The 27917-nt window shown below is 38.6% G+C and overlaps 5 protein-coding genes across 5 annotated transcripts; 4 read left to right on the top strand and 1 right to left on the bottom strand.

Annotated features, from left to right (window-relative positions):
- Window positions 1-105: 105 nt before the first annotated feature.
- LOC110183758 (uncharacterized) lies at window positions 106-16403 on the top strand. The gene is made up of 15 exons (XM_086831500.1): window positions 106-821; window positions 10991-11285; window positions 11488-11590; window positions 11774-12010; window positions 12155-12338; window positions 12791-13023; window positions 13090-13130; window positions 13188-13342; window positions 13404-13443; window positions 14488-14653; window positions 14717-14871; window positions 14939-15179; window positions 15238-15364; window positions 15427-15532; window positions 15606-16403. Exons 2-15 carry the CDS (start codon window positions 11028-11030, stop codon window positions 15963-15965), a joined length of 2406 nt encoding a protein of 801 aa, XP_086687626.1. The 5' UTR covers window positions 106-821; window positions 10991-11027; the 3' UTR covers window positions 15966-16403.
- On the top strand, window positions 6341-8705 carry LOC110183749 (facilitated trehalose transporter Tret1). The gene is made up of 5 exons (XM_020952105.2): window positions 6341-6679; window positions 6909-7141; window positions 7237-7367; window positions 7638-7990; window positions 8055-8705. Exons 1-5 carry the CDS (start codon window positions 6607-6609, stop codon window positions 8672-8674), a joined length of 1410 nt encoding a protein of 469 aa, XP_020807764.2. The 5' UTR covers window positions 6341-6606; the 3' UTR covers window positions 8675-8705.
- Window positions 16315-18659, bottom strand: Fign (Fidgetin). Its single transcript, XM_086831505.1, has 7 exons — window positions 18398-18659; window positions 17856-18339; window positions 17602-17753; window positions 17450-17544; window positions 17077-17366; window positions 16591-17010; window positions 16315-16537 (listed from the first exon to the last, which is right to left on the bottom strand). The coding sequence occupies exons 1-7, from the start codon at window positions 18526-18528 to the stop codon at window positions 16418-16420; spliced, it is 1692 nt and encodes a 563-aa protein (XP_086687631.1). The 5' UTR covers window positions 18529-18659; the 3' UTR covers window positions 16315-16417.
- Window positions 18660-18975: 316 nt separating this feature from the next.
- On the top strand, window positions 18976-22019 carry LOC110183780 (facilitated trehalose transporter Tret1). Its single transcript, XM_086831494.1, has 6 exons — window positions 18976-19838; window positions 20088-20320; window positions 20437-21111; window positions 21281-21484; window positions 21542-21607; window positions 21672-22019. Exons 1-6 carry the CDS (start codon window positions 19781-19783, stop codon window positions 21891-21893), a joined length of 1458 nt encoding a protein of 485 aa, XP_086687620.1. The 5' UTR covers window positions 18976-19780; the 3' UTR covers window positions 21894-22019.
- Window positions 22020-23906: 1887 nt separating this feature from the next.
- LOC110183785 (facilitated trehalose transporter Tret1) lies at window positions 23907-26969 on the top strand. The gene is made up of 6 exons (XM_020952142.2): window positions 23907-24156; window positions 24446-24678; window positions 24748-24878; window positions 24941-25305; window positions 26198-26679; window positions 26743-26969. Exons 1-6 carry the CDS (start codon window positions 24108-24110, stop codon window positions 26887-26889), a joined length of 1407 nt encoding a protein of 468 aa, XP_020807801.2. The 5' UTR covers window positions 23907-24107; the 3' UTR covers window positions 26890-26969.
- The last annotated feature ends 948 nt before the right edge of the window (window positions 26970-27917 follow it).

The raw sequence follows: 27917 nt of genomic DNA, 5'->3' as shown, positions 1-27917 counted from the left end.
GACTGTCCCATTGACTGAGCTTTAGCCACCCCTCCAATGGAGAGTGGAGCATAGCTTTTGCGTAAAAGCTCCCCCAAAGTGCTGAAGCAACACTTGGCAGTTAACAATTGTTATCATTCCGGCACCAACGCTTGTTGCTTCAACGTGTCTCGGTCACCGTGTCGGCTACGTAATATTTCCCGAAGAGCATTCCGAACCGAATCGTTACATCGCCGGCCATATTTATTACCAATTTTTTGGCGCGATTCGCGAATTTAAACGTAATTGTGTAATGAATTCCAAGAGGATTCACTTCATTAAGCAGTAATTTAGAGGATAACGGCTGTGTAATCTGAATAAAATTGGAAATATGGCACAGTAAATGCTTACCCAACAAAGGGAAATTGTGTTTAAATCAGTTAACAGGAAGTGAAAAGTGAAAAGCGAGTTGAATACAGCAGCTAGCAGAAATAAAATTGAATGAAAATCAAAAATCAGTGAAAGAAATCAACAAGGGCAACAACATCAACAACAATACGTAAACAAAATAACAAATATTATACAGAATTTATCTGAATGAAAGTGTAAGTGAGCAAACGGATATTCAATTTAATTTATTTTTGAGCATCCCGAAATAAGTGCTGATTGCTGTGGAAACTATATCCATTCGATATTTGTTTAAATTAATATAACTTCGAAGTGTGAATGTTTACTGTTGCGTGGATGAGCAAAACAAATAGCCAAAAGTGTTGAGTGTAAACAAAATTTTTGAAAATGATTGCGTCCAACGCCATCGGTTGAAAAGTCAACAAAACGGCAGCTATCACAAAGAACCGTCCATGGTGAGTCTAGAATAAAAGTATCTCTTGTGTATCTTCGGGGCTTGAGCCTGCCGCTTGAGGCTTCGAAAAGTTATTGATTAGATAACGATGATGTGCCCCGTGTTCGACTTTTTACGGGGGGATATGTGTACCTATGGAATTCTCAGAATTCCCAAATAATTTCTCTTGTTCGGTGCATTATTTTTATCGTTGGTGAATAATACGACCTGATTGATGATCGGTTCAATTGCCGCACGCACTGCGCAATTGATATTCCAGTTGACTTCGATCAATCTGATGTCTTCTCCTCACCCAGGTAATTGCCACGGCTCACGCCCACTTTTGGGTCACACTCTCTGTTCTATATAAAGATATATGTATGTATCTGAAGAGAAGGAGAACAGCACCACTTCGTTGGGTTATTTCAATTTTTTTATTAGATTGTGCCACGGTTATTTTATTTTTCCTACTTTTGGCTGCCAGCCTTTTTCGGTTTTCGGTTCGTCAGCGACCACTTTAAATGATAAGCAAAGTGTCGCCATTTTTACCCTGCTTTCGTGATTGTGCCTCGTATATATACTGCTGTATATATATTTTGTCAGTTTAGTGACTCCACTAATTATCGAACTAAAAATTATCACACACTTTTTGCATGGCCACCACCACCTCCTCGAGTTCTCCCCATCATGGCTTTTTATTACAGCTTAAAGGCATGTTATTTATTATTGAGAGAGCAAACCAAAAAAGCAATGCCGGTTCGTTGGAATCAGTATATATATTTTTGTATATATATATATAGCAGCCTGCACATGATTAAGTAGCCCCATTTAATCTACTTAAACACGCGCTACAATTGATAAATATTTTTAGCCAAGAGCGAATTGAAAAGGTACCGCAGGGATTCAAAAAGTCTCTGGTTAATTTCAAGTAAAAAGAACGTCTCCTTGAGCACTTAAATTCATTTCATTATATTATATAAATTCCATGATAAATAATCTTCTTCAATGAATATCATTGCATGATTTCATTTAAAAGCGAAGAGGTAAAAATAAGAAAGATTACATCGCAATTTTTATGAAGTTTTTCCGTTTTTTCATAATTTTGCTTTTCATTAGTGTTATCCTTTACTTATCATTTTCACATCTGCACCTAAACAGGACAATATTTCTTTCGTTTTTTTCTAGTCTACATTTAATTGGAAATAAGTTTTTCTCTCAAGGAAAAGCAATTTTACGAACAATCAATTAACTTGACATAGTTGACAACAATTTTCTGTTTGCAAATAAAAAAAAATAATCCTCCTGCTTTTTCAGAGTTTTTCACGCATTTATTTTACATAAAAAAAAGAGGTATTTGGGTCTAAAATTTTTTATTGGTAATATTCAGCCAACGATAAATGGCATTCTTTGTGCTCTATATAAGGTGTGTGTATGAATTTTTTTTCTAACATTCCATGATAAATAAAAACTCCAAATTCGCACAGATGTTTACTAGACGTCATACTTCTGGGCGCTCTATCTTTTTTTTTTGTTATTGTCAAGTTGTATTATATTTTGTACTGTATTTTCTGCACTATCTAACGAATACATATACATAAATGAATGTATACAATGGCGACCGTGGTAGTATCTCATCAATTATTTCACGAGTTGAATAGACATTGAAGAGCTTTAAAAGGCTGCCGCGAAGCAGTCCACGGACTATCACATATACACAGGAACTGAATACAGAAGTATAAATACTTAAAGAGCCTTTCAGCCTTATGCCAGTTTTCACTTTAAAAGCCACTGAATATTTTAGTGCATATTATTATTTCTAGTTCAGAGTTGCTTAAGGCTTAACCTTACATTTAATGTGGTATTCTATAAGGTTAAAGATCTCCTGAGTGCCCCCCCCCCCTAGAATTTCTTATAAATATTTAAAAAACGGGAGTATATATGTTAATTTTAATTATTTTGTTTGTTTCTTTTTCAGAAGTAAATAAGCAATAGTATTTACAATCTTAAAAATAAAAAAAAAACAAATGTTTCCGTTTTACCTTTAGGTTTTTATTTACTTTACTTCACAAAGAAAAACAACCTCATATATATTTAAATATTTAGATAAAAGGTATTGTTAATATTAAAGATAGGCAAACAAAAAGGTATTAATAAGTAAATGCCCTTTAGGATGCCATTTGAAAAACTTAGATTTACCCAAAAAATATATAAAAAATATATTTCTTTCTTGTTCAATATCAAATATAATTAATTAATATCAATCAAAAATAATTAAATTTTTTTTATAATAAAAAATGCTTTGTGGACTCTGACCAATCGATTTATTTTCCAACAGTTTAATAGGTATTAGGGGCCCGACTTCGACCTCATCATTGACTACTGACCATATTTTAATTGGTTATGGTTTATTGCTGATATTGCAATTAGGGGGAATGTCCAAATTTGACAACACATACATATTCATGGTCATATATACTCTATATATTTATAGCTGAGCAACATTCATCCTCAGAGTAAAGTCCATTTGAACACTTGAAATTGGTTTGGCTTTTCGTTGGCTTTCGCTTATCATCCAAAAGTCTACTACGAAAATAACCAATGGAAATACCTACATTAATAAATCGTTCTATTCTGAAGACGATTCTAAATATCTAAAGCACTCAAAGTTAAACACTTTCATATGATGATGCCAAAATATATGCGGCCTACTAAAAAATTTGGCCTCAGCAACAGACAATGGTTGGCAAAAGTTGTGTGTTCTTTTTCCCATCGAATTTGGCAAACCAAAACAATTAGTTCAAGTTGCCGTGAAATGGAAAACAAATTGAACTTATCAATAAATCGAGTATGTGCGATAACGATTAGAAAAGTGGCCGTACAATGACGCGACTGAATTCAACGCCAAAAAAATACCCATAAGCCACAAATTTCGACTCACATTTGGTGGTACAAAAATAAAAAGGCGAAAAGAGTTGGCGGCATTGAATGTGGCCCCCAGTTTTTTTAGAACAGTATAGATAAGGTCCTAAAGTCGTTGCTCCTGTTTGCTTTGCTAAGTTTTTACCTCAAAGAGTTTGACAAAATTATATATAAACTTTGAAAACGTATTATGAAAGATATTTCGCTTACTATAAGTTTTGATTAATAGGGAAAGATTTTGTATAAAAAATCAACTTTAAATCGTAAACACTCAATTAGTAAACTCAACTGAAAAGTTCTTAACCAATTTCATTGGCATTTGGCTGATTTAACGTTTGTTTGCTGGCATTGGCATTTAGTTGGCAACGGCTGACACTTGTGGAAAATTATCAGTTGATTAAAACACAAGCATTTAATTTATGAGTAGCCATCGTCTTGGTCTGGCCCTCCCACCTGGTTAGGGGCTGCCTCACCTGCCGGGCTTAATGTGTCAGGCGGTCAGACAGAGTCGAAAGGCGACGCACCTACCTCACGCTAAAAGGCTGAAGCTATCAGTTAGTATTAACTTAAGGCGCCTAATATCTGGAAATTCAACGCTTATTTTATTGATTGCAATGTTCTTTGGACTTATCACACGATTCAGCAAAATAAAAAACACTGCTTTCGTCTCTTAACTTCTTATCGGAGCCGTGTTTGCCAACCCAAAATTGATGAAATACGTCATTGTGTCGGCATGTCAAATAAATGGAAAATTCTGTGAATATATTAGGTCAAAAGAAGTGCGGGTCATTCGGTCTAAAATGAACGTGATCTTTAATAATCTATTTTGGCCCGAATACCAAAGGAAAGTCATTAAAATTATTATTATTATTATTATTGGAATACATTTTCTTGGACTTGCGTTGGCTTTACACTGAATATGTTAACTGCAAAACAGGAGAGCTGTACACCCAAAGCAAACACTGTTGGCAGAAATCAGACATAATCATGAGTTGTTGACAAAGCAAAGTCCATCCTAAATCATCATCGTTATATCAGGGCCATAAAAGCCAAGTCAGCCAGCCAGCCCATTGATTGTTATCTATTCAAAATGCAATCTACCGAATGTGTGTGATTACGGGCTTGGCTTTTTCTATCATATAAATCGGGAATAGTACGAAAATAACATTAAAGCCTTCGACATTTCGGCCTGAAGCTATTTGTAAACAAGTCAATGTGAATCATTGCCCAGCCAATGCAATAAATGTTTATCGAAACAACTGTTTTTATTATTCAATGGATAAACGATTGAAAACATGATTATTGCAGAGCCCTGTCGCGAAAGTTGGACTTCACACGAAAGTACACATTGAAAAACATAGGAAAAGTTGTATTTTCTAGTATATATTTTAATATTTACCATTTCTGAAACACTTGCTATTTACTCGTGCTTGTAACTTTTGATAGTATCAGCACAAAGTGTTTGCTTATCGTAATTGTGTCCCCTATTATCCACTATCTGATGGTTAAAAATGCGCGCGTGTTTCATTTTATTATTGCAATCACGCAAATGCTGTTATGGAGTGTCCATAAATTAACCTAGGTCCGGGAAAATATTTTCTATGTACAGAAATATTGACATACTAAACTACTTTGTTTTAATATTTATTATATTCTGTTCCATTAGCTCAAAAATAAATGAATTTACTTTTACCTTACCGTTTCTAATTAAGTTTTAGACAAAGTATAACTTTCTTAACATAAATGGATTGTAAAGAACATTTTAATTGTAAATTAAAGCTAATAACAGCAAAGACCTTTGTTTCGTTTAGCTAAACTTCTCTTTGGAGGAAGCTAACGAGCAATTTTCTGAACTGTAATTAAATTCATTTACATATTTGCAGTACTTGCAACAGCAAGGTTCGTTCGTTTCAGAGAACAAAACCAAACGGACTTCAAAAATTTAATTAAAACCAAACAAAATAAGCTGAAAATAAAAACAATTTAATGCTAAAAGTCGGCAGGAAATTAACGGTTGTATTGGTTTAAAAACATTATTTCATAATATTAGGTATACGCCACGGACGCCAAAAAGTAGGCAATGTTTTTGGTAAGCAATGCCGGATGCCGATTATTTTATGATTCGTGCATTGCACTTGTTTTTATTATTTAAACTACGTAAATAGTGTGAAGTGTGTGAAGTGTTAAGTGTGTCCATAAATACCGGTAGGTCAGGAAACCCGCCGACTGTCTGTTGACGTCACAACAAACGCGTATCTTTTATTTTCCACATAATTAACCTCGATTTCGCAGCTGCTTAGTTCCGTTTTTTTTTTGTTTAAACGAGTCATGAACTTGGACTGAGAATAGAGGATCCCAGCGGTCATGACGCGGCGCCTGCTCGGGGAGATTTATGGATATGTTTGCCGAGTATTACGGAGCAACAGCTCCGGACAACAGTTCCCGGCCCCGCCCACTCAGACAAGTGATGAGATGAGATGAGATGAGAAGCCGTAATCTGGAGCTGCCGCTCGTCCACAGAACTGCGTAATCGTTAGCTGTTTCTTAGATGAAATAGTAGATGTTTACCCGCAGATTTAGATACGAATCGTGTATAAATAGAGTGTCTCAGGCTATTTCACAAGCCATTTTCGGACAAGACGCCAGTTGCCAGTGTTATTCGGTTCGTGTTTTCGGTAAGAAGGTGTTGTGGAGCGGAACATAGCATGGAAAAAGGACAACAGAATCAAAAGTTTTCCCGCAAGAGCTTTAAAGCAACCTAGGACCTACTCCGCTGAATCCAAGGCGAGGTCCTAACCAACTGTGATAACCGAGATTCAAGGATCAAATCTAGGGTTAGTTAAGCCAAAGGATTCTAGGGGAAAAACGAAACGAAAGGATACCCAAAGATGTTCCTCAACATATTCAACTCGGGCATCTTCCAGTGGCAGTTCCGCCGTCAGCTGCTGGTCTCATTGAGCGGTATGTTAACGGAGATAAGACGGTTTAACAGCTCAACGGGGTAGCGGAAAGTTTCGGGTCCTCAGATCCATGTCACGAATTATACAGAAGCCATAATCCCAAAGTTGACACAAAGTTGACACGGCCAAAAAAATTCAATTTCACGCGTGCCTATGCAAATGAGCCCCTTGAGCTGTTGATTCTGGAGATGATGATGTCATTCGTTGATCCGCGTATGTGTTCTTTGCAGCCACGCTGATAACATTCTGTCATGGCATCGCTCTGGGATGGCTTTCACCGATGCTACCGAAACTCCTGTCCCCCAACGAGACACCTTTGTCCTTTCACATCGACGTGGACCAGGCCTCATGGCTAGGAGCTGTCATCAGCATTGGAGGCATCACCGGCAACTTCTCATTCTCCTACCTGATGAATCGTTTCGGTCGTAAGGTGTCGATTTATGCCCTGGCAGTGCCGCACACGGTACGTTTTTCCAGGCTCATAAGGAGCTTATCCTGGGGAATGTTCTCCCTGAATGGCTGCTTAACTTGTCATGTGTTCCCCTTTTCCATACGCAGTGCATTTGGTTTATGTTCTACTTCGCACAGAGCATCGAGTGGTTGTATGTGGCAAGGGTTTGTGCAGGATTAACTGGCGGTGGCATGTTTGTTGTCCTGCCAATTTTCATTGGCGAAATCGCTGACAACAGGTGAGTGCAGAGGATTTAAGAGAAGAGAGTGCAGGTTCTCCTTTAATTTAATTATAGGGAAAACTTGACTACTAGCTATGATTTTGTGAATACAAATTCCTAGTACAGAACAGTATCAATTTTCTCTAACTCAGCTGGAAATTTCCGTATCAAGAGTCTTAAATTGCATTGCATGAAACGAAATCAATACATTTTTTCGAAAGGATTCAATATGAGACAAAGGAAGCCTTGTAAAAGTCCCATTTGGACTTTCCGCGTTTTTACTTGCAGCATTCGTGGCCGTCTGTGCTCCTTTTTTACGCTCACCATGAACACAGGAATAATGGTGGGCTTTGTCGTGTCCTCGCACGTACCCTATCACGTTATTCCCTGTGCCGTGGTGAGTCTTCCGGTGCTATATGTGTTCCTGGCCACCCGTTTTCCGGAGCCGCCGCAGCAACTGATTCGGTGGGAACGCGAGGAGGAGGCCGAGAGGTCCCTGAGGTTCTACAGACGGTGCGATGGGCCAAATGTTTCCAAAGAGGCGGAACGCGCGTACCAAAAACAGTTCGATGAGATGCGTTTGGCCATTCAGAAGCAAAACAAAGATTCGGATAACAAAGGGCTTTCCGTTCGTGATTTCTGTAAGTGAATTGATTGTAATTTTAAACTGGACTATTACCAACTGCTTTTAACTGTTCAATGCAGTCAATAAGCGTTCTTTGAAGGCTTTGGCCACGGGCCTGGTGCTGATGATAGCGAACATTTTCACCGGCACCTTTGCCTTCATCAATTACATGTCGAATATCTTCGACCAGGTGAACACACAGCTGGATCCTAATACGAACACCATCATCATTGGAGCCGTCCAGATTTTGGGGACCTTGGCAAGTATCTACGCTGTGGATCGCTATGGCCGGAAGGTCCTGTTGATCGTGTCCTGTGCAGGAAGTGGAATTGGAACGGCTGCCTTTGGTGTGTACGCCTTCTTTGTGGAGCAACAGGAAGTGGATCTATCAGCCTTCTCCGCCTGGCTTCCTGTTTGCCTGATGTCCTTCATCATCTTTATTGCCAATGTGGGCGTCATTTCGGTGACAATGGTGGTGCTGGTAGAGGTCCTGCCACAGAAGATCCGTGCAGTGGCCACCAGTTTCTGTTTGGGCTGCCTCAGCTTCTTCGCCTTCACCTCGCTGAAAACCTTCCCGCTAATGATGTTCCATCTGGGCCTGGCGGCCACCATGTGGTTCTGTGCAGCCACCAGTGCTCTGTGCCTCTTCTACGTGGTGGTCTGCCTGGAGGAGACCAAGGGTCGCTCCATGTATGACTAATGCCGAATAAAGTTAAGATAGTTAGTCCGTTCCCAGACCGTGTTTTTATTCTCGCTGCGGCGGAGGAGGGCATTAAACCAAAACAAAACACTTGGAAACAGAAGCCGCGGGAGGAGCGCCCCCCTCATAAAAAGTGGAGCGTTGACAGTTATGATTTATGACCCAGTCTGCCCCACCTGTCGCTAATGTGATGTCAACAATTAGCTCGCAAGCTTATTATTTACAAGCCCTCGCCTTAATCCCTGCCAGCAGGGCATGTGTGTCCTCCTCAGTGGCAATGCGCTTGCCACGTGTAACTTATGCACCAGAGGAATAGCACAGTTGCCAATGAAAATTAGCTCTTGCCACAGTATTAAGCTTTATTTTGGATTCTGCAAAATTGCTACTCGTTTCGGGGGGCTTTAGGACTTAACTTTTTAAGTAAAGTAGCTACCTGGAAACTAACCAAGGTTTAATTGGAGGTTGAAGACTGCCTTCAGCTTCAAAGTGACTTCATTCAATTTCGACAAGACAAAGCGGCTTTAGCTACAATTATTGCTTAAGTTGCGTGTGGTAAATTTAAGCGTCGGTTATCTGGTAATCCCTTCGTGCTCAAGTGCCTGAAAACGATGCATCCTTCAGATAGTGTGTGTGGTAATGGAAATTAATTCTTTGAAATTGCCGTAATTTTCCTCCTTCCGATGTGTGTAATTGCTACAGCATTAACATGGAAAATTCATGTTCTACATGGACATCAATTTTAGAGAAGAACACTGATTAGGAAAGGTGTTAAATTTTAATTATAAAGTATTTTAGTTAAAATAATTGCAATGATTGTAAAATCAAATCACATTTTTAATGAGGCAGAGGAGAAGTTGGGTGTCAGTTGAAACGCTAAGCATATTGTAAAGGGAAGGTACCACCTCGAATTTATTTATTTATAAGTTATAATTTATCAATTTCCACACACTCATGCAAAAATGTTTGCAAACATTTATGGAAACAACCGATAAGTGTTCTATTTATAGTCTATCGTGTAGGGTAATCGATTCAATGATATTTATATCAGCGACTTGATGCCTTAATTGATTCTTGAGAATATTTCGATTTGCTTTCTTAACGAATTTTTTTTTTTTTTTGTTAAATTGTACTTGAGAAATCTTCTCCTTTAAAACCTTGGTTTTATTGTTACCTTTTTAATAGGATAACTACCTCTTTGAATGGTACTTGGAAATAAATAAGTCGGGATATATTTCAATTGACTTACAGCATTGAAGTAGCAATTATTTACATAATCTCCACAACACTTGACTCTAATTGTTCAATTTCGGTAATTATATTCTTGCTTGCTTCTGGTGTCATAACAGTAATAACATTTTATTCCATGGAATCCGATATTTCTGAAACTAGATGGCTAATAAGCAATGTTACCTCGTTATTAACAACTGAGAGGAAGCGGTCGCGATGGCGATGCTGCCCATTATTTCTGATAATAATGAGAGCATTTGCCGCACCAATACTTCAGGTTTTACTTACATTACTAACATATATCTTTATATATATATACTTGCAAACAAATATACCTATGTACTGTGGGCAATCAGCTTTTAAGTGTATTTCCCGGTACCCCTTTATTTCTGTATCGTTTGGTCAACAAATTCACTATAAGTGCAGTCAACTTTAAAGCTTTCCCCGACTTTTGTAGTGTTTCTGTTTTCTCAACTTTTTCAAATGAACTTGCCTTGACTTTGAAAGGCAACTAAAAGTTGCTAACACAAATATTAGTTTGTTTTTGTTTTTATTCGATTCGCTGTGTCGTCTTTACTCCTTACGTTAATTATGAAAGAAAAACAGAACAGGGTTTAAAGGGAAACTGTCAATCGCTACGCAGCGCGAGTCATTCCAAATATTTCCCTTTCACGGCAGACACTAATTAAGTTCCATAATTTCCATGTGGCCTCACCATCTCCATTTACCAGCTTAAGCATTGTTTGCTGTGATATTAAATGACATAATTGGTATACGTTTTCAGAATTGATGTCACAATCAAGAACTTTGACGGTGGCAAGCACTCCTTCCTATTTATACTTGCAATTTTATAACGATATATGAACAATATGTAGTGGTGAAATTCCTTGAATTTACTGTTTACAATTTATTATGTATGTTTCTGTTTATTTGCTTAATTTCTCGTTTCAAACACAAACGAATTGGGGCGAATTTTTATTTTACTAGGAATTCTTCAACTAGTTCTCTCCATTTCAATTTTATATTTTTGGGGAAAATATGTAAAAAAAATAAAAAAAAACTAATATTTTTCTTAGTTTGGCTTTTCAGTTAACGCAGTCAACTATGTGGAGCTACAGCCATCAAAATGCAGAACCCAAAAAGCATTTGCAGTAGGATATTCGCCCTGGTAATGCTCATCCTGCTGGCGGGGCCTTCTGATTCCTTGGGGCCCCAGAGTTGGGTGAACAATACAACAACCACCATCATTCCAACTGTGGTATCCTTGGCCACGGGTACCGAATCGGAGGAGCACATGAATACGCATCGGTATGTAACCAGTCTACCAAAAACCGGTAACACAACTAGCAAAACTATGGATACCGTGACAAGGATGCGTTTAAGTGTGAGTATACTTAAGTGCAATTAAGGATATTGCGTGCTTCATTAAGTTGAAAAGCTTAGTTGAACCTTTTAAAATTTTAATGATGAGAACAAACTCTTGAATTAAAAAATTCTTATTTTTTATCAATTTAAAGGTTGTTTCTTTTTAAGTTTAAAGTGCACAAAACAAATCTAAATCACATTTTACTTCTTTCTTCCTAAAGCCCACACCAAATGGTGAGATCACCGAAGTCAGCACCAATGTAACGCTTTACATGGAAAAGATTCCACGTCTTCAGGTGCGTTGGCAGGACAATTTACCCGAAGGTAAGTAAAGAAAGTTATCCATTAGAAAGCACTGCCATGCTTGTGGTTCATAGGTCTCAATTAATTTGTTCCTTACAATGACTTGATAATAAGCTAAATATTTAAATTGAAATATAAAAGTTGCCTACCTAAACTGTTATCAAAATTAAGTTTGCGAACGTTCTGTCTGGCACTTCGTTTTAGGAACTTCCTATAATGTCCTCGTCAGCGCCTTGAACAACACCCGATGTCCGGATGCTCCTTGCAGTGAGTACGGCATTAAGGGCAAACCTTCTGCTCCCAACTTCGTCTACCTGCCCCTGAATCCCAACCTGAATGTGGAGTCGGTGGACTGCAACTATATGTTTGGGTGCCAGTACAAGGTCACTGTGGAGACCTCAAATGCGATGGTTCGTCGCTCCGCCCGCGTCTTTGTTCCACGTGAGTTTGATATTAAATTCAATCATTAATTTACAAAATATTTAAATATTCACAAAGTATCTTGAAAAATATACGAAACTATCTTCTAATGGGTATTTGGTAATCGAAGCTTGGAGTCTTGTTTAACAATTGTCATCTAAACAGAGTGCCTGGAGGGCAAGTGTTCTTGCCAATTGGCTCCCACACCGCCGAGGGTCCTGGCCATGGGAAAAATGCTTAGTAATGACACCATTAGCATCAGTGTCTCGATACTGGCCAGTGAGCAGTTGCGAAAGGAGCAGGATTCGCATTTACACAACACACTGGGGACCTACAAAATGCAGTTGAAGTGAGTAATTGCTGAGAATAATTGAAATTTCGTACATTGATTAAATGTTGGTATTTAACCCTTGAACGTTTTTCAAACATTTAGTTCTTCAATTACACTATAATGAGACCAATTTTTTGCTTCTGAATAACTCAAATCTATTCGTTATTATTTTACTTTCACTAAAGAGACAACAGATTTACTTATAACTTGAAATTCCCAGAACCAGGAGAACGCTTTTTTTATAAACAGCGAATTCCCATGAACACTGAACAACTTGCACTGTCAATTGCTTCGAATGAACCTTTTCAAATTTTCTGTTGAATCTCCGTCATTCATGGCAGAAAAATCGCCAATTTCTTAATTTCTGGAGTAAAGCTTGTTAATGTTTTTAATAGCTTGGAAATGAAATTATGGTTTCTGCAGAATCAGAATCAATAATGCTAAATATAAAAAGAAAAACAAATTTGCAGAATCAACGAGGAGACAAATCCCTCGCTACCTTGGGGAGGAGTTTTGAAGCACCTGCTGACCCGTGTCTACAAATTAAGCGAACTGGGCTTCAAGGCCACGCCGAAGGGCTTCGAGGGCAGCATAAAACTTGGCCTGGGAACGCAGCTTAAGGAGAAGGCCTCCCTCAGTCTGCAGGCAGTGATCATTGATCCTGCGGGCTGCGAGGGACCACGTAGTGTGGCCAAGGTGCCAGGTGAGTTGGGAAACATATAGATATTCACTTCAAAAAATGTATCTTTAAATCCCTTTGAAAAACCAGTGCCTGCGAATCCCATTCTGCTGACCGAGGGAGACAGTGTGGTAAGACGGCCTTAAACCTTTCATATATTTTCATAATTTGTATTTACTTATTTACAGAGCAACTCCATTATGGTTATGAGTGGCATGCTAATAGCCATCATTTTGGCTGGCCTAATTATGCTTCTCCTGCGATGGCGGAAAGTAAGGACGAATGCCAAGTTACAAACGCAGGAGCAGATATACATACAGACTTTTGCATCCTCTGCCATTGAGTAAGTTTCTATGCAAATAGAGCTGGGATTATGCTAACCCCTAAGGGACTCTCTCTTGCAGGATGGAAGATAATGTTAACTATGTGGACAAATACGTCGAGGTAAGTGTTTCAGTCAATCAGAAATCTTGAAATAAGCTAACCACATGGTCTGTCCAAATACATATTTTCTATTTATGATATTGAGGTAAGACCTATGTTAAGACTTTGAAACTTTATGTATAATCGAGTTTAGAAGGAACCTAAAAAGAAAGCTAACTTTGGCTTGTCTGAGAGTATATACCCTTGCAGTTTGGAAATCAAGCAAAACTATGCTAAAAAGGAATTAATTATTATAATATAATAATAATATAATATGTTAAACTGTTTACTTTGAACAGCATTCGTAGATGAAGTATCAATTAACATTAAAATTAACTAAATGGGGTGCACAACAATGAAGGAATAAGGCCTGATCCCTAATATAGCATCTATATATACGATATAATTGTAATGATTAAAGCTTACCCCAGTGGAGGACACATAGTTATCCGCTGTCGTCATGGTTTAATTCCTTCCAGTGCAGTAAAGTGAGCTTCTTCCTGTTTATCCAGATTAATTCCATAGGCCACGTCATCTTTAGGGGTGTTCACTATCACAAAATGCACTATCACTGTCGATGTTACCTCCGCGGCCTCCCGGGACTGACTGATTCGCGCGCGACCCTAGTGCCTCTATTTATACTCTCCGAGCAAAGAGAATGTCAGAGAAAGTCAGAGCGAGAGCGCTAGAGAGAAAGAGGTTCCTCTAGAGTAAGGCAGAGAGTAACAGAGGGAAATAGCTCTCGCTCTCGCTCTCGCTCTCACTCTGACTCTTGTATTTGATGGCTCGCTGGCGGTTTGATCAAATCGGTTGTTTAGGCTGATCAAGAATATATATTATATACTCTATATAGCCGGAAATGAATTCTGCTTCCGACTAAATATATGTAGTTTGTGGGACCGGAAATGACTCCTTCACTGCATTGCAAGCTGCATTCAAAAATTATAATACCCTGCAAGGGTATAAAAATTATTAAAGAATTAGCTATTATTTTTTTTATGATAATTTATTTTTTAAAATATAAAACTGATTACTAAAGTACCTTTCCCGCAAATCCCCCTGCAGAAGTCCCAGCTTCTGGGTCTCGCAGATATATTTGAGGTTCCCCACTCGGCCATCCAAATAGGACGCATCCTGGGCGAGGGTGCATTTGGACGCGTCCACGAGGCAACGGCCATTAATTTGCGCCGGATGAGGGGCACCACCATTGTGGCTGTGAAACAGCTGAAGCGTGAGTTTAAAAATATATAAAATGTTAGGAATAAATGGTGATAGAGTGTGTGTGAATTTATAGCCAATCCTAAGGCGGATGAGGTGGCCGAGTTCCTGTCAGAGATTGAGATGCTCAAAGGTGTGGGCACCCACCACAATGTGGTGTGCTTTCTGGGCTGCTGCACCATCAAGCCACCATACCTGATGATAATGGAGTATGTGGGTCAAGGCAACTTGGTAAATAAATATAATTATATAAGTTAAAATGCTGAGTATATATGCATATATACCTCAAACTAAACAGCAAACTTATCTGCGCTCGTTGCGCAAGGAGGCCGGCAAGTTAAAACTGCGAAATGCCAACTACACCAGCTGCAGACCCATCTCGGCCAATAGCACGTCATCCCCAAAGGCACCCAGCGTGAATTACATCGAATTGAAGGCTTCCAGTCAGGCCATTGATGTGCAATCCACGGATGACTTAAATTCCATTGCCATGAATGGCTTTGGACCGCCCCAGGCATCCCGACGAGAATTCGCTAAAAGTGTGTATACGGTGAAGCTACTTTGCAGAGATTGACATGGAATTGTATTTAATTACAGCCACCTATAGCATTGTGGAGGAGGAGGTGTCGTTCGAGCATGTCTTGGATAATAAAGAGTTGCATAACTTTGCCCTGCAAATAGCTAATGGAATGCGATTCTTGGAAGAGCAGGAGATAACGCATCGGTTAGGAAATTGTTATTGAAATACCATGGCAATGAGGTTTAACATTTGATATATCTTTACAGTGACCTCGCTGCTCGAAACGTACTGATTGACAGTGATAAAACCTTGAAAATATCAGATTTTGGTCTTTCAAGGCATGGAATATATACGAATACAAAGACGCGAAAGGTAAGTGGAGTCATATACGTACATATGTTCCGATATCTTAATACGTCTCCTTCTTTCCACATTTATTCCTCAGCTCCCACTTCGCTGGCTGTCCATAGAGGCCATTCGTGACAATGTCTACTCGAGCAAGAGTGACATTTGGGCATATGGAGTGGTCCTGTGGGAGATTGGCACCCTGGGCGCCTCACCATATCCCACGATTAGCAACAGCGAGCTGATACCCTTCCTGCTGGCGGGTAACCGACTGGAGAGGCCAGAGATCTGTACGCCACAGGTTTACACCATTATGCTGCAGTGCTGGCTGGAGGATCCCGAGGAACGGCCCACTTTTGATGCCCTGTACAAGGTGCTGCGCCCAAAGACCGCCTACGTTGATATCAACAGTCTCAGTGATGACTATGTTTTTCCGCCTATCAACGAGAATAGGGAATAGAAAGCACCATTAGCTAATATTTCAGTCCTCTCTAAGCTATACTTGTTAAGAGTTTAATTTAGTTTAATTTTAATTTAAATGTAGTTTCCATATGCTAGTTGTCAACGTACAAATATCTCCGTCTGTGTATGCTTAATGCAGAGTTACAAATGTTTTCGGATCAAAGTGTTTTATAATAAGTGTACATTTTAGTTTAAGACACAAACCATAGATTTTCCTTCAACTAGATCAATGTATAAATGTAAGCATTTAAGGAAAATAAATAAAGAAAAAACCGAAGCAGGACAAACCTTCTTCACCTGCTGTATACGACCGTAATTTCGATGTGCTGTGAGTTTCAAATTTGAAATCAAATTTTAATGTACATTTTATTGTTAATGTTAATTAAGCATTCATGCATACTTTTGAAAGTATTAATAAAATTGAATTAGAGGAAAATATGGCAAGTCATTTTAATGTCGTACACCGTAAATTTCATTCCAGGCAACAAACTGTTGACAGTCCTCTGCCGAGACACTTTTCGATATGACTCGCAGAGCCTTGTTAAAATCCTCCATTGTAACGGCGGGTAGCTATAAGGGGCAATGTTTACAAACATCAAATAAAACTATATTCTACGTATTACCTGATCTGGTTCAATGATTTCAATTTCATCGGCACTTAGCGACCGAAGAGGTGCCATCGATGCGTAGCGACAGAGTGTGTCCACATCCGCACCGGAATAACCATCGGTGAGCTCTGCCAGCTGCTCAACCTCTGTTTGATCAAGACTGTGTTTCACCTGCCTGATAATCTTCTTAATGATTTGCTGTCTTGCATCCTTTGTGGGCAATGGAACGTAAAGCCGGCGTACGAATCGTCGACGCACAGCCTCGTCTAGCTCTTGGGGTCGATTTGTGGCTCCAATTACCAGAATTCGAGTCTCCTCATTACTGGCAGCTCCATCCAGATGAATGAGGAATTCGTTTTTCAACCGTAGCGTGCTTTCGTTTTCATTGCCCGACCTCTTTGACAGCAGAGAATCCACTTCGTCAATGAAGATAATCTAGATAGTATAGAAAGATGGTAAAAATTTGCGCTTTCCTTGTAAAACTCATTACTCATCACTCACAGCTGGCTGATGGGCTGCAGCCACGGCGAATAAGGTCTTCACCAGCTTCTCGGCCTCGCCCACCCACTTGGAGGTCAGGCTAGACGGATTAATGCTAAAGAACTTGGCCTTAGCCTGGGAGGCAATACTCTTGGCGATTAGGGTTTTCCCGGTGCCTGGTGGACCGAATAGGAGAACTCCACGAGGTGGACAGCGTACGCCAGTGAATAGGTCCGGACGTCGCAGTGGCATTATTATGGCTTCCAGGAATGTCGATTTTGCAGATTCTAGACCAGCAATGTCGTCCCATCCTGAAAATGCAAAATGCACATAGAAGACACTTAACAAAAAAAAAAAAATTAAAATAAAATAATAAATAAATCGAACTACTTGCCGACGGGTTTGAAATTGTGCATGCTTTCGCCAAGAATTTGCTCAACCATCTTGGGATCAAGATGGGCTAGGGTTGGAGGGATGTTGGAGCTGGTTCTGTGTTGTTAAAAAAAAGCAATTGGATTTGTTCTAGAGAAGAACACCAGTACTCACGCCTTATTCGTTGTTTGAGTTTGTCCTACGGGCGACACAAAGTTGGAGCTGACGGTTCGCTTGCCACCCAGCGTCTTTTTCCTAAAGTTCATCATCTCGGATGGTGCATCTGCTGATGTTGTTCTGCGAATCGCCCCCGGTTCATTCTTTTTCTGCAAGGAAATAAACAAGTTTATAATATACATAAGTATGGTTTATTAACTTTTAGCCTTGACCTAAAATCTTAGGAAAGTGAGCTTTGTGATAACGTTTACCTTTAATTCGTTCAGAATGTACTGTTCCCTTGCTGTGCGAAAACCAAGGAAACTGGGTTGTAACTTAGATTCATCCTGCTCATCCTGTGTTCTGTATTCAGCAGAACCAATCCTATTAGGTGCCTGTGCTGCTGCTTTTTTCGTATGTGGTTCCAAATTTGCATTTGAGCAATTTACTAGAGACTTTGTTCTGTTTGAGCAATCATTTGCTCTTTCATTAGACAAAAAGCGCTGCAAGTCCCTTGTTTTTAGTTCGGCCTGTTGGCAGGTTTCGTAAAAACCTCTGCAGGCTGGCTCGAATGCCGTGGGCTTTGGGGAATTCAGCTCCATCGTAAGGCTTCCGGAAGGCATTCTTCGACTGCGTCCTATTGTTTGCTGGCATCGCTCCAGGCGCTCCAAAGTTATGTGTTCGGTGCTGCCGTCCTGGTGCATTTTATGTTGGTGTTCTCTTAACACATCGTGACGGGTGGCGTCACTGGAATCTCTGCCTCCCAAAAACGTATAAAGAAAAGTTGGTTTTTGTTCTGAAAGTAGGTGCGTACCTGGTTTGCTGGGCGAGCAACAGCTTTTGTTTGCGCCAAGCGCATTGTCTCCTGGCATTTGGGGCTTCCCTCGACTGCCAAACCGATTCGTTAACTGCGTATTGCCGGCTCCACTGCTGCTGGTGGGTCATGGTTTTTTGTTACAAAAACGTCGTAATAAACACTAATAATGTGCAATTAATTTTTTCAAACAAACGTTCCCGGTAAAAATAAATAAACAGCAAGCAGCTGATTGGGTTTCATAGCTGTCAGAAAACCAATTAATAAGATCTCGATAAATGAGTTATCGATTGTTGACTGTTGGCGGTTATTTAAATATTTACAGTTTGTGTGATTAATTAACTTGTTTTGCTTTCATTCCAGTAATATCATATTCATCCCTTGTGTCTGACATTTAATAAATTGAGGTTGTGGAACAAATATCGATTGCTGCCACTTGGCGGTTTGAATGCAAACATTCTGCATTCGCGTATTAATTAGCCGCATTTATTCCCAGTATAAAGAAATCTACTTTGTCATTGGACTTAATAAAGGCAATTAATGCCTGAAATGTTGGTTTATTTAAAATTTCTTTTTATTTATTACAGCATTTAATATTTCATTTTAAAGTTCGAAACCTCGATTTACCGAGAACAACAAGTAGAATTTCAGGCAGCAAGTGTCAGCTAAATTTGATTAGGTGATCGGTTTCATAGCAGTCAGTTAGGACTATCGATAGATTTTTTTTTTTTAAGCAGATTATGTATATCAAATTTGAATTTAGTAATTAATAAATAATAAAGTATATTTTCTTTTAAGTATTATGTTTTCATTTCGCTGTAAAGTATGAAAATTTAGTTTTAGTTTGTTTCAGGTTTTTTAGCCCTTCAGTGCACAGTTGTATGTTAATTAATATTCAATTGCGTTTAATTGCCGCTCGGCATTCAATTAAAATCGCTTAAAACTTTGTCGACGGCACGAGGCACCCTTGTCCGCTGTCCGCCGGAGATTTCGCCATCAACACCAGCAGCCAAGGCAGACGTCCCCGGGCCTTATCGCCGAATCGCGGTCTGTATGCTCACGTTGGGCAAATATATACCTGCATATTGCTCATCTAAGCTGCCAACTATATGAAAACACGTCCGGACACAGTCTCCGGTTGTGAGTGGGCCGTGGAGTTCAACTGGTGGCGCATAGGACCGGTCGCTTATCTTCGAGGTCCGAGATCCAGATAGCAGCGTGCGATTCCACTGCCATAAATAGCCCACAGCAGCCATTAACAGATTCTCAGTTTAATGGTCAGTGCAGTGGAAGTTACAGGTGATTCCACTCAACCGAGGAGCTTAAAACGAGGAATCATCATCATCATTGGATAGCAATTGGGATTAAGGATAAGCTGGGATCATGTGCCTGCCAAAGCGAGTGGGTGGTCCGGCCATCCAGAGCATTGCCACTGCTATAGGTGAGTCTATAGAAGCACTCTGAATTATTTAATGTATTATTTATATTTACCCTGTACCTCATTGTTAAGTTCTATCAAAGATTTTGTCATATTTAAGCGGAATATAAATCGGTAATATTGATTACCCATAAAATAAATAAATTAAAATAGGAGTAACTATGATAAGTAGATAATCAAGTATTAAATGATAACTAATACCTACTAATAATTTGTAATTACCTTTAATGCCTTCTTTGTACTTTTTTGCAGGCAATATTCTCTGTTTCAATTTTGGCATGATTTTTGGCATAACTCCCGCCCACATGACACTCTATGAGTCCGAAGTGAAAACACCTTTAAACATGGCCACAGATGCGGCGGGAACAGCCTGGCTCACGGGTTACCTCTTCCTCAGTGCCGCCATTGGAGCTCTGTGTTCTGGAGTCCTGGCCCTGCGAATCGGTCCCAAGTCCGTGCTGCTCTGCGCTGGCCTCCTTCAAATTGTGAGTGAACAAAAACCATTTAATTACTTAGTTGCTGCTTTACAATTATTCCATTAAAAAGTTTTAAGAGGTTTAAGTGATTTTTAAATACCCCAATACTCACTCTATATTTACAGAGTGGTTGGTTCTGCATCCACTTTGGCTACGACATCATTCATATATATGCCTCCCGCCTGTTTGCCGGCGTGGCTGCCGGTGCCTCCTTCGTTGTCCTTCCCATCTTTATAAACGAAATTGCAGAGTCGCGGGAAAAGGCCGCCCGACTTACGTTCACCATTGAACTGTGGCGCACTCTGGGCATCCTGGTGGGCTTTGTCCTTGGCTTTTTTGTGCCCTACGACCTGGTCAACATTGTTGGTTGCGCTGTATCCTTTGTCTTCACCATGTCGTTCCCCTTTGTCCAGGAGAGCCCGCATTACTATCTGCGAAAAAACAATATTCCATGTTTGGAGAAGTCACTTCGCTGGTATCGAGGCATCAGGGACATTGATGACCGCGAGAAACCGGAGTATCTCAGTGAACTGGCTGAATTTAAGGCCGAGCTGCATAAGAAGGAGAAGAATGTGGGTTCCATGCCCATGTCCCAGAGTTACATAGTGAGGCTGACTTTTGTCAGCTTTCTGCTGACCGTCTGCGCCAAATTAAGCGGTGTTTTCGTAGAGCTTAACTACGCATCGGACTTTTTGGGACGCACTGGTTACTCCACGGAAACCAATTATATCGTTTTGGCCAGCGCCCAGTGCCTTGGAGCCCTTCTTGCACGCCTTGCAGGACCGCAATTACCGCGAAAGGTGAGTACTTTTAATTTGCAAAGCAAACTCAGGTGTGCAGAGGGTAAATTTGCATACCCAAGAGAGGCATCTATATTATGAGGAAATTGAACAAAGCCCTTTCTCCTATGTTAGTTATTATTAAACTAGGAACACTAAGATACTAATTAGCTTTACATATCATTTACAGCTCCTCCTGTGCCTCTCCTCACTGCTCTCTGCTGCAGCTGTCATAACCCTGGCTTTGTTCAAGACCTATGGAAACTCGTGGCTTCTGGGAAGTTGGGCGGACCGACATCTACCCATTATCCTTTTGGCTTTCCAGCTTGCCTTTGTTAGCTTTGGTCTATATCCCCTGGCCGCTGTGGTTAGCAGCGAAGTGTTGCCCACCAAGGTAGTCAGTTTTGCACAATTTGCTAGGAATTATATCTGATATTGTATCCATTCTCAGCTTCACGACCTGCTTTACTCCCTGGCCTCTGCCTTCTCCTGGCTGCTGCTCTTCGGCATGATTGAGGTGAGTGCTCTTAGTGCTAAGTTCTCTATGAAATAATACTATTTAATTTGCGGCATGCTTTCAGGGATTCAATGCGGTAAAAGCCACAATTGCCCCGGGTTTAGTATTGTACCTGTGGGTATTTGCCGGCGCCTCGATATTTGTGGGCTTGATTTCGTTGTCAATTTTGCCGGAAACACGAAATCGACGCCCATCGGCGGTGCAACGTGAAATGGGTTACGTGGATGATGGCGGAGTGGCCAAAGGATCGGCGGTGACCAATGGACACATTGCCACGCACATTTGAAATGCTCTAGTACTTATAACATACAGCGACTCCTTAGTTTTACGTCCACTATTAGTATATAACTTAGTATTACTTTGCGTAAGTGCACTTATTAAAATATACAATAAATATAGGAATATTGAGGAATTTAATTGCAGTTTTAAATTGAGTATTCAGAGTTATAAACCTAATTAATTAATAAACCTAACCTAGTCTTTTAGAAGCTCGCTTCCTGTCTTCCTATTATTTAAATCAATTTAAATATATATTAGTTTCTTTGTTGATACTTTAATACAACATCTACTCTCAAAAGTATGCCTTAAAATGTTATATTATTTAGTAATAGATTACTCATCCGGCTGGCAACGGTGAGATCCGGAAACCCATAAAGTATTATGTCGTGCACTTCACTTAAGTCACAAGTCTATGACTTTATCTTTTGCCTCGAATCTTGGCTATTTGGCAGCGGGTCATAGAAGTCTGTTCCCATATCTTATCTCGCTTACCCTTTGCAAACAATACTTTGTCATTAAAAACTTACCCACATCATGAATAATTTGTGATAAAAGTTACGGTAGGTGGTGTCTACTGTGCAATCATGTGTCAGAAATCTAGAATAATACTCTTATGAAATTGCTTAAATACAGTGGATGAAACAAAATATATCTCCGTAGAATATTAATTTAAATTTTTTAAGTTTAAAAACCAGCTTTAAAGGATATTGAACAAGTTATTCTTCAGGTATTTCGCTGTTGGGAATTACTTTTTATTTATTTTTTTATTCAAATATAGTAAGCATTCTAGACTTGCATTGTATAATTGAAAAATTATCTTTTAATCTTGTTTGTTTATATATAGTAAATGTTTACTGTGTTTGATACACGTGTTAATTTCTAACAGGTAACTAAAATTTGCACCTGTATAAGACGTTCACTTGTGGCTCGTGAGGCTGTTTTAAAATTATATTTATTTTGTAGATAATCAGACAACATTCAACTTGAAAATGAATGGACGCTATCTATCAAAACAACTCTATAATAATAAAAGAAAAGTGATTTGCCAGAGACTATGATAAGGTTAGGAAAACGTAAAGCTCTATAACGATTATAGTGATTGTTGCAAGAAATTACTAATTGGTTTTAATGAAGGTGGGATTAGGGGATTTAATCTTATCCTTACTATTACTTTCTCTGGCTAATTTTGAATTTTAATTATTGAATTAATAAATCAATGGATTAAATAGATTATAATTATTAGGCACAAGTACAGCCTCGCAACAATTTCTATCGCATTATTTATACAAATAAAATAAAGAATGTTTAATATAAATGAAAATTCAATAAAATATCCCATAAATTTATTACAATATTACCATTTATATAACAAAAATATATATAATTAACCAATGGCAAGGTCATTTTTTCGGTGCATTAACTGATAATATGCCAAGTTTATTAATGAACTTGTGTCCCACGTCAGTCGTTTTCCTTCACTTGGAGATATTCCAGATCACTCATTCGCCTGCAAAACCACGCATCACTTTCGCATGGCAAAGAATCCCATTTTAATTCGTTCATGGCGCCAACTAATCCTGATTTACGCTCTTACGGGATGAGTTGGCCCATATATATGGCCAAAATGCCCGACTTTTGTGTGTGTGAGGCAGGTATCTTGACGTACAAATATTTACACATCTAAAGGTAAATTTACGATTACCATTATTTAAGCGCCGCTCTCTCTCTCTATGAGTCTCCCCTGAGATTGCCGGAGTCTAGACACTCCTCCCGTTGCGACCTCTGCTGTATCGAACGCATATCAAATCAGGAAAAAATAAACAAACAAAATAACTATATAAAATACAAATAATTGTAATCGGCAACAACAAATTTGCATTAACACCCAGGGGCAATAATTAACTATTCTCCGACGCCACTGTGACAGTGGATTTGCTTTGCTCTCGTTTTTCCCAGAGCATAATGAGACAGTGATAACGGTCTATAATCTACGGAGGCAGAACGTCAACTGCTCTCGCTCAGTTTAGTGCGAAGCTCGTTTACGATCTAATGCAAAATATATATAAATGTTATCATCCAGCCACTGGTCTCGCTTAGTTAAACGCGAACACTTACGGACCCGCAACGGATCCCGGATTCGGCGAAGAGAGTTAATTAATTTTAGGACTCGCTGATAAAAGTTTTTAGCCAGAAAATAAAATAGTGGAAAAGCTTCAGCAAAATGAGTTCCTCTGGCAGTGCAAAATACCAGTACCTGGCAGCCATCAGTGGTTAGTGCTTAAAGAGAGGAAACTATCAATATTAATGAAAGAATTTAAACAATTAAGAAAGGTCTCCTGATTATTCAATTTTGTTTTAAAGTTTAAACTAATAGTTGTTAGTGAAAAGTAATGATTTGTTAAACTAGAAATTGTTTAATATAATTAAAAACATAAAAAAATACTTTCAAACTCGAGGAAACATAAATTAAACAGAGTTTACTGTAAACGACAGTGTTACATAGTTAAAATTTAATTAACAAAATAACAACATATTTATTGGTTTCAATTATCCTTTCAGTGAATATTATTACCATTTCGTATGGCGCATTCTGTGGTTGGCCATCGGCCAGTTTTCTGGAATTGACATCAGATGCAAGTCCATTGGAATCAGGACCTCTGACCAAACAGGATCAAGGCTGGGTGGCGGCCACTATTTGTTTGGGTGGCCTATTTGGAACTATTGTGTTCACCTGGCTGGCAGATAAAATTGGCAGGAAATGGAGCATTCTATGGATGGCCCTACCGAATTTGGTAATCTATTTTATTTAAATTAAAATTTAAATGGATTTTTGGAATGATAGTTTTGTATGACTTAATTAGCTCGGTTGGATCATCATACCATATGCCCGGAACCCGACGCACTTAATTATTGCCAGATTTATTGGAGGAGCTGCTGGCGGAGGAATCTTTACTGTGGTCCCTATTTATATAGCTGAATTGGCTGCCGACAGGTGAGACAAGCAGAATTATGTTTTAATAAGCTTTGGAAAATATTTTCATAACTATTTGCCAGTGTTCGAGGTGTTTTGGGTACATTCCTGGTGCTCACTTGCAACGTTGGCGTGCTTTTGGCCTTTGTCCTGGGCTACTATTTCGACTATGCCACTGTGTCTTGGATTGTCTCTACCTTGTCCTTTGTGTTTGTTGGCTGTTTCTGGTTTATGCCAGAGACCCCACAGTACCTGGCCAAGCTCAAGAGGGTGGAGGCAGCGGAGCATTCGTTGCGATACTATCGCAACATTCGATCCAATCCGGCCAAGGAACTCAGCGAGGAACTGCAATTGGAGCTGCAGAAGCTGCAAACCACTGAGAAAAATACAGATGGAACAGAAGAGGATGATGATGAGGATGCTAAGGGTGTGACTTGGTCAGATTTTGGTGAGATAAATTATTTGGAAAATACTGATTTAATTGATAAAGTATTGGTTGTGGTTAAGAAATACATTTAAGGGAGAGAGAAAGTCAAATTAATTGAATGATTACATTAAAAAGTTTCTTTAATTCAATTATTATATTAAGTTAACATCATTATTTAATTAAAAGAAGGGCTACAAGAACATTGCTTCTGCTACCACAGTGCGTATACGTAATTTAATATAATAACTACCACACTGCGTATACGTAATTTAATTATAATAATCAAATAACGTATACGCAGTGTGGAAGCAGAAGCAATTGTTCTTTTGGTATTGCTTACACTCTGCGTATAAGTAATTTAATATAGTATTTCATCTAATTTATAAACAATTTGAAATATTATTTTCATTTACATTTGCAACAAAATGTCCTTCTTTCTTTCTTTTAATTTAATAATTAAGTACATTTAATTTAATATATAAAGTAGAGAAACTTTGTCTATTTAAAGCACATCAAATATGGTTTTTATTGTTCTGCTAACACACTGCGTATACGTAATTTGATTATTATATTATATTACGTATACGCCGCGTGGCCGCAGCATTATTAAACTCCTTATACGAAATGTGGTAGCAGAAGCAACTTTCTTTCTTTCTTTAAATTTAATAATTAAGTAAATTTAATTGAATAATTGAAGTAGAGAAATTTGCCTGTGCTTCCACACTGCGTATACGTTATTCAATATAATAACTTCATTTATTTTAACAACAACAATACAAAAATTTCTTTTTATTGAAAAACTAAATAAAATACCATAATTTATTTGCTGTAAAAAGAGACAGAGGGAGAATTTACTTCTGTTACCACACTGCGTATACGTAATTTAATAAAATATTATTTTTCTTGCCTCCAGCTGATGTCAAGACCCGGAAGGCTTTCTTCATTGGCCTCATTCTGATAATGTTCAACCAGCTGTGTGGATGCTTCGCCATGCTGAACTACACGGCGGTCATCTTTGAGCAATCTGGCGTCAGTATGCCACCAACGATGGCAGCCATAATTGTGGGAGCGATCCAGCTACTCGGAAGCTATGTGTCCACACTCCTGGTGGAACGACTCGGCCGGAAGTTACTGCTCCTGCTATCAGCCCTGGGTATTGCCTTTGGCCAGAGTGCCATGGGCACCTACAGCTACTTAAAGTTACTGGAATATCCTGTGGAATCCTTCAGTTGGTTACCCGTTGTCGGTTTCTCTTTCATGATTTTAATGGCTGCTGCGGGATTGCTTACGCTGCCCTTCCTGGTGATATCGGAGATATTGCCACCCAAGATTAGGAGCACAGCGAGTATGATACTCATGTCGGTGTTATGGTTGATTTCCACCTGCACCATTAAGGTGAGTACTTCAAGTACAAATTTAAATTAAGAAATGTATTTTATTGAAAATCTTAATCTACAGATGATGCCCATATTCACTGCCTCTTTGGGAATGCATGGAACCGTCTATATGTTTGCCAGTTTCTCCTTCGCAGCCGCTCTTTTCATTGCCATATTTCTTCCAGAAACTAAGGGAAAGACGGTTGAAGCCATCTTAGCCAGTTTATAAATAGTATTAATATAATTATTTAAAATGACTTGTTATTATTGTCAATAAAATATACAAAAAAAAACTGTTTTGATGGAAAAGATATGCCAATTCTAAGTATAAAGACATAGATGTCTTGATTGTTGCTTGGAAAAGTCTGACAACAATGAATTGTCTGTAAGAAAACCTTGATCTTCCTTCTCCTGTTATCGCCTTATGACAGATCTTTTTGACAATGAAAACTCTTTGATAAGATAAGATCTGTTGGGAAAATGTATTCTATAACACAATGGCAGATAACTGAAAGATTTAATGAATAGAAAAATGTAATAATTTTATTTTGCGAACCTCTAAGGGTATTCTATTTAGAAGTTTGAAATGCTAAAAAATATAAAATTCTATTCTTTCTATTTAGAAGTTTGCAATGCTAAAAAAATATAAAATTTTTAATTCCAGCTCCTAATAAAATAGCAAATTTCAAAAGTATGTAAACTTTGCTTTCCCGGACTTCCTTATTATCTTAAGGGGGTAGACCACCCTGAACGCATGAAATTTGGAGGGTTTTTCAAAAATTCATTTTGACTAAGTTATTGGGAATACAACTTTTTATTTATTAGTACATCAAAGTACATATGTTAAACTAAAAAATACTTATTGAAAGAAAAAAAAAATATTTACGAACCTCGGAGATATAGCCAGTCAAAAAACGAATTTTTTTTAGGGAATGGTCGGATGGTGTACATGCTGCACACCACATTTGTTATCCGAAATTCAAAAACAAAAATTTTTTATAAGCTATATAAGTATGGCTATAGCATGACGTAGCCGTTTTTGGAAATAATTTTTTTTGAGCAAATGGGAGCACTTTGAAAAAAAAAATTTTTTTTTTTAACAAAATTTTTGATTTAAAAATTTATAACTTTAAAACAATTTTTTTTTTTAACAAAATTTTTGATTTAAAAATTTATAACTTTAAAACAAAAAAACATATCGAAAAAATCCTACGTCATGCCATAGAGGGCATTATTGAGAAGCTGTGTAAAAAATTT

This window comes from Drosophila serrata, unplaced genomic scaffold (genome assembly GCF_035046125.1).
Source record: "Drosophila serrata isolate PLE 108 unplaced genomic scaffold, ASM3504612v1 contig_240, whole genome shotgun sequence".
Taxonomy (NCBI): Eukaryota; Metazoa; Arthropoda; class Insecta; order Diptera; family Drosophilidae; genus Drosophila; species Drosophila serrata.
The sequence above is the reverse complement of the archived record's forward strand: the minus strand, read 5'-3'. Positions and strand labels throughout refer to the sequence as shown.

Excerpts from the sequence above, each read along its gene's own strand:
- LOC110183749 (XM_020952105.2), top strand. The coding sequence starts at position 6,607 with ATGTTCCTCAACATATTCAACTCGGGCATCTTCCAGTGGCAGTTCCGC. Across the intron at positions 6,680-6,908 it reads GCTGCTGGTCTCATTGAGCG|CCACGCTGATAACATTCTGT; the intron begins GTATGTTAACGG and ends TGTTCTTTGCAG. Across the intron at positions 7,142-7,236 it reads CCCTGGCAGTGCCGCACACG|TGCATTTGGTTTATGTTCTA; the intron begins GTACGTTTTTCC and ends TTCCATACGCAG.
- LOC110183758 (XM_086831500.1), top strand. The coding sequence starts at position 11,028 with ATGCAGAACCCAAAAAGCATTTGCAGTAGGATATTCGCCCTGGTAATG. Across the intron at positions 13,444-14,487 it reads ATGTGGACAAATACGTCGAG|AAGTCCCAGCTTCTGGGTCT; the intron begins GTAAGTGTTTCA and ends ATCCCCCTGCAG. Across the intron at positions 14,654-14,716 it reads GGCTGTGAAACAGCTGAAGC|CCAATCCTAAGGCGGATGAG; the intron begins GTGAGTTTAAAA and ends GTGAATTTATAG.
- Fign (XM_086831505.1), bottom strand. The coding sequence starts at position 18,528 with ATGACCCACCAGCAGCAGTGGAGCCGGCAATACGCAGTTAACGAATCG. Across the intron at positions 18,340-18,397 it reads TTGCTCGCCCAGCAAACCAG|AGATTCCAGTGACGCCACCC; the intron begins GTACGCACCTAC and ends TTTGGGAGGCAG. Across the intron at positions 17,754-17,855 it reads ACATTCTGAACGAATTAAAG|AAAAAGAATGAACCGGGGGC; the intron begins GTAAACGTTATC and ends ATTTCCTTGCAG.
- LOC110183780 (XM_086831494.1), top strand. The coding sequence starts at position 19,781 with ATGTGCCTGCCAAAGCGAGTGGGTGGTCCGGCCATCCAGAGCATTGCC. Across the intron at positions 21,112-21,280 it reads GACCGCAATTACCGCGAAAG|CTCCTCCTGTGCCTCTCCTC; the intron begins GTGAGTACTTTT and ends TATCATTTACAG. Across the intron at positions 21,608-21,671 it reads TGCTCTTCGGCATGATTGAG|GGATTCAATGCGGTAAAAGC; the intron begins GTGAGTGCTCTT and ends GCATGCTTTCAG.
- LOC110183785 (XM_020952142.2), top strand. The coding sequence starts at position 24,108 with ATGAGTTCCTCTGGCAGTGCAAAATACCAGTACCTGGCAGCCATCAGT. Across the intron at positions 24,157-24,445 it reads GTACCTGGCAGCCATCAGTG|TGAATATTATTACCATTTCG; the intron begins GTTAGTGCTTAA and ends TTATCCTTTCAG. Across the intron at positions 25,306-26,197 it reads TGTGACTTGGTCAGATTTTG|CTGATGTCAAGACCCGGAAG; the intron begins GTGAGATAAATT and ends TCTTGCCTCCAG.